Source organism: Theropithecus gelada, chromosome 4 (assembly GCF_003255815.1).
Source record: "Theropithecus gelada isolate Dixy chromosome 4, Tgel_1.0, whole genome shotgun sequence".
Lineage (NCBI taxonomy): Eukaryota > Metazoa > Chordata > Mammalia > Primates > Cercopithecidae > Theropithecus > Theropithecus gelada.
The window spans coordinates 168,991,692-168,996,740 of NC_037671.1; the positions used below are offsets into that span (position 1 = coordinate 168,991,692).

At 41.2% G+C, this 5,049-nt stretch overlaps 1 protein-coding gene across 1 annotated transcript; it reads right to left on the minus strand.

Annotated features, from left to right (window-relative positions):
• Positions 1 to 4,066: 4,066 nt before the first annotated feature.
• Positions 4,067 to 4,814, minus strand: SF3B5 (splicing factor 3b subunit 5). The gene has a single exon (XM_025382897.1). The coding sequence runs from the start codon at positions 4,681 to 4,683 to the stop codon at positions 4,423 to 4,425; it is 261 nt and encodes an 86-aa protein (XP_025238682.1). The 5' UTR covers positions 4,684 to 4,814; the 3' UTR covers positions 4,067 to 4,422.
• Between the last annotated feature and the right edge of the window lie 235 nt (positions 4,815 to 5,049).

A 5,049-nucleotide genomic window follows, 5' to 3' on the forward strand; every position in this document is an offset into this window, starting at 1 on the left:
GGCTTTCTAATTACATCACTCTAAATACATATAGAAACCGCTGATTTTTCTCCGGAGTTATCAGGAATCTGCAAGTTTAGATCTTTTTCTGAAAGTAACTTCCATCTGAGTATCATCTGCTGCCCTCCTGTGTTTGACACAAATATTATTTTATATGAGAACAACAAAAACAGAATGGCTCAATTAAATTTATTTGGAATGCACTTCTACTTTCAGATACTTGAAATGTTTTTCCACACAAAACAATTATGCTTCCTACTAAGATTATTTTTATTCAATCTTCATTCAATATATTTCAAATTACATTTTTTACTTAGGGTTATATGAGATCTTTCATATTGGTCTGATATTCTTTCAATATAATCTACTAAACTTTTAGTATTTTGATTTTAAAAATCTGAGACAACTTATTTCAAATTATTCTAATATTATTTTTTGTATGCTAGACCTACTTGGGCAACAGTACAAGACTTTGAAAAAACCTGGTTACTAGTTGTGTGATCATGTGCAAATTACTTTTCTGAACCTGTTTCATCTGTAAAATGAAGACAGTGCCTCCCAAAGGTCACACAAAACACTTAGCACACCATAAAAATGCTCAATATGTTAGCCATTATTAATATTATAGGAAGCATGTTTTCAGATAGCTCTTCTTTGGTATTACCTATTATGGTAAAGTTAAAGACTGCCTAAGAACATGAATTAGCATGGGCCCAATATATCACCTAGATTAAGCCCTATCCTTTGATAGTCAACACTTAAGATTTATTGGACACCTGGGATGTGTTAGACATCATTCTAGATACTTAGGATATATTAGTTTGTAAAAAAGACCAAAATCCTTGCCTTTGTGAAACCCCACTCTTCATGGAGGTCTTTAAGTTACTGACTTCCTTCTAAATTCTTACTGTACACATTACTCATTTCTTTATATATGCTATCCCATACCATATATCCAGTCCTTTCCTCTCTATCTCCAATGCAGGCTGTCATCTCTCTTGGTCTACTGCTACAGCCTTGAACTGGGGACAGGAGCTCACTCTAATGACACTTTTTATACCTTTATCAAGTTTTATAAGGATGGTGACTTAGTTTGACTCTGCTATTCTTTAAAGAGGGAAAAAAAAATTTAGTGTTGACATTTTTATTTAATTGCCAATTATTACAATCTATCCTCTTTCACATTACCCCAGTCTATTCTCAACACAGCAGCCAGAGGGATCATCTGAAACCACAGTTCAACTGTTTTTCTTGAAGTGATGGCCCATTTCATCCATTTTTGATAAAATATCTGCCAAATACCCAAGTGTAAACAACCATAGTTTAATCTCCTATCGGTCATTATTTCCAGTAAAAATGGCAAGAAAGAAATCTCAGGGAAACTGTGAAGCCAAAACTATTTTCATAAAAGTAACATTTTACTTGCCTTTCTTACCGTTAGCATTTGCACAGATGATGCAAAAGCAATAGTGATAAAACTACCAGCACTTAGCATAAATCAATGGAGTGGCACAAAAATGTATTCCTGGTCATTGTATACTTCATTGCCATGCACCCTCAGTAAAAACAAACAAAAACAAAAAACAATTCAGTTTCACTTAACAATGTGCTTGATGAAGCAGTAAAAATTACTAACTTTATGAAATCTTAACCCTTAAGATGTCTTTTAATATTCTGTGTGATGAAACTGGTAATACGCATAACACATTTCTGCTGCCTGCCAAAGGACAATGGTTTTCTCAAGGAAAAACACTTTTTATTATTTGAGTTGCAAACTGAATTGGCTTTTTTTTTTTTTTTTTCAAGGCACATTTTTACATGAAAAAATGACAAACTGTATCTTGTTGCTCAGACTTGGGTATTTGGCAGACATTTTCTTGAAAACGAACCAAGTGTGCCTTTCTCTTAAAGGAAAACAATAATATTTGCTATCAATTTCATGTTTGATAGCTTGGTCAAGTTCAAGCTATCAAGTAAAAACTTAAACTTGTGGAAAACTTATACCTTCACAGTAGGTTTTTCAGTTTCCCAATACTATAAGATCTTCCTGAGACACATTAATCAATGTGATTTTTGATATATGTAATGAATGTATCAACATTTGGAAGGTCTGTGTAACTCAGTGACCCATTACTTTTCAGATGACTGATGCATGATGTTCCAAATCAGGTATGGGTAAAAGATCCATTCAAAGCTCAAGACAGATGAATGAATTTTAACAGAACAGAATAAAAAGTTCATTAAACCAGTTTCAGATTCCATGTTGTAACTAACCTTTAAGAAACTACCACTTGTTGGGTTTTAGTAGAATATCAAAGAAGTATATATACAAGTATTTGAAAAAGTTAAATATTCCTCCCATACTAAGTATTTATAAGAAGTGGATTTTTTCATACTTCAACAAAAATTTCATATCCCAACGGTTTGAACACAAAAACAGATATGGGAATCAAGCTGTCTTCTATTAAGCCAAGCACAGAAGACCTCTGAAAAACCAGTTTTTCTTAAAAGCCATTCTTCTCACTAAATTGTGTCTTGGTAAATTGTCATTTTTCATAAAACAAGAACTTTTTTGTTAACATGAAATGGTTTTATCATTATTTTTACCATTGATCTGAGAATTGTCCTTATTTTTCAATGAATTAAAACTTTTGCTTTCATTTCTATGGTGAATATCAACAGCCATAATCCACGCAAACAGAGGCTCTTTGGTGTCTTCAACAATTTTCTAGTGTAATGGAAGGTAGGAGTAGAGACTCACACCTGTAATCCCAGCACTTTGGGAGGCTGAGGTGGGTGGATTGCTTGAGCCAGGAGTTCAAGACCAGCCCGGGAAACATGAGACCTCCATCTCTACAAAAAAACTAAGACACGCAAAAATTAGCCGGGCATAGTGGCCCGTGCCTGTAGTCCCAACTACTTGGGAGGCTGAGGTGGGAGGACTGCTTGAGTCCTGGAAGTTGAGGCTGCAGTGAGCCATGATCATGCCACCGCACTTCAGCCTGGAGTTCCAAAGCCACCACTGATCTAAGCTATGCCAGGTCATGTGTCTTCTCTGGGTAAAAACCTTCCAATGGTCTGGAGTGGTGGCTCACACCTGTAATCCTAGCACTTTGGGAAGCTGAGGTGGGAGGACTGCTTGAGGCTAAGAGTTCAAGACCAACCTAGCCAACATAGCAAGACCCATCTCTTATTTTTAAAAACTAAAATTAAAAAACCCACAACCTTCCAATGGCTCCTCAGAAGTTCATATATTGTCCTACAAGGCTCTACTCGTTTCCCCCTCCATTACCTGTCCCTCTACTTTTCCCCTGGCTCACCCCCTCCAGCCATGCTTGCCTCTTTGCAGGTCCTCCAATAAACCATACATACTCCCAGTGTTAGTACCATTGCACTGGCAGTTCCCTCTTCATGGAAAGCAATTTCTCCAGTTTTCCGCATGGCTATTTCCCTCATTTCCCTAAAGTCTTTGCTCAAATGTCACCATCTCAGTAACTTGTGTATCATATTTAAGATTATGGCCCTACCAACTACTCCCACCCACACCACGTACATTGTTCTCCCCTCCCCGCAGCATCTTCTAACATTTACTTATTACGTCTACAGTGTTTGACCTCCTTTCTCCACCACCAGCATAATGTAAGCCCCAAGAACATGGGAAAATGCCTGTCACATAGAGCTCAACAAATATTTGTTGAATATAGAAAGGATGAACTCACTTGCCAGCTTGTCATTTCTGGAGACATGGCCACAAATTCCCAAGAAAAAGAAAGGATGCATTTTAAAGAGGCTAAGGAGGACAATGACAGCAAAGACTGCAAAGACTTTTAAAACGGGAGAAAAAGAAAATGGGATACAATAACCACAAACTTCAATACTGAAGGCATTGTGGGCCTGAAAATAACGCTCTTGGGAGAAGTGGCAGTCGGGGAATTAATTATAATGGTAGACAGGGCGGATTTAAGTACCTGATCATGGACACTGGCATGCACTCCCTCCCCCGACCCATTTCCCGCTCGGCTCTTTCAGGAGCCCTCCACCCTAACACAGGAAGTTCACACCAAGAGACTGAATGATTTCTAAACTTTATGGAAAAAGCCAATGACAATCAATTAGCCAAAAATGAGACGCCAAATCCCATCTCATTCCAGCGCCACGCCCTCTTCTCAAACGCTTGCCGGCTCTAGGCCCTCTTCACCAGCACAGTTCTCAGGGGTTCTGCTGGTCTCCCAGTGCTATTCCAAAGGGTTCACATGAAGGCAGGTCAGGCGGGATTCCCCGGGCAAGCACTTCTGTACGCGGAAGTACCAGACGCAGGCGCCATGGAGAGCCGGTCCTTTGGAGGCAGAAATAGTCGAAGGGATTGGCCAACCTGAGGAACACTGGGAGAGGTGCCCCGCACAGTGGTGGTAAGGCAGAGTCTCAGTTCTCCTCGGGCTTGTCGGCTGGCGGTCCACAAGGCTGAAGCATCTTCTCCATCAAATTGAAGCGGACTCGCGCTTTGCTCTCATTCTCTGCAATGGCGAAGTAGTTGAGAAGGTCGAAGTGGCCCATGTAGGAGCAGTACGAGTCGCGGTGTTGGTTCACCAGCCACTCCCACTTGGTGGTGTCGGCGTGGCCCGTGCCGATGTACTTGGACTGCAGGTGCTCCAGCTGGCTGTGGATGGTGTAGCGGTCCGTCATCTCGCCGCTTTCCCCTTAGTTCCCAGGACAGAGGACGCAGACAACAAATCGCCGCTCTGGCGTTTCACGCGGGAGTGAGGCCACCGTGCGGAAGCTCCAGGCCCGCGCCGTCGCAGAAGAATGGCGTCACGACGACTAAGTAGCGTAAGTCTCGCTCATAGGGCTCAAAGGCGGAAGCGGAAGCACATTCTGTCATGGAATTGGAGTTGCCGAGGCGACGCCACAAGTGTGTTGCCCCTGTAGAGAGCCCCGCCCCGTCAGAGAGCGTTGCATGATGGTCCACTTGGTGGCTATGGGAAGCCCTTTTCCAACAGGGAGCCTTGCATGCTGGGACTTGTGGTCTTGGGAGTTCGTGCTCGTAGGCTT

Bases quoted from the DNA above. Each gene is read 5' to 3' on its own strand.
- SF3B5 (XM_025382897.1), bottom strand. From the start codon at position 4,683: ATGACGGACCGCTACACCATCCACAGCCAGCTGGAGCACCTGCAGTCC.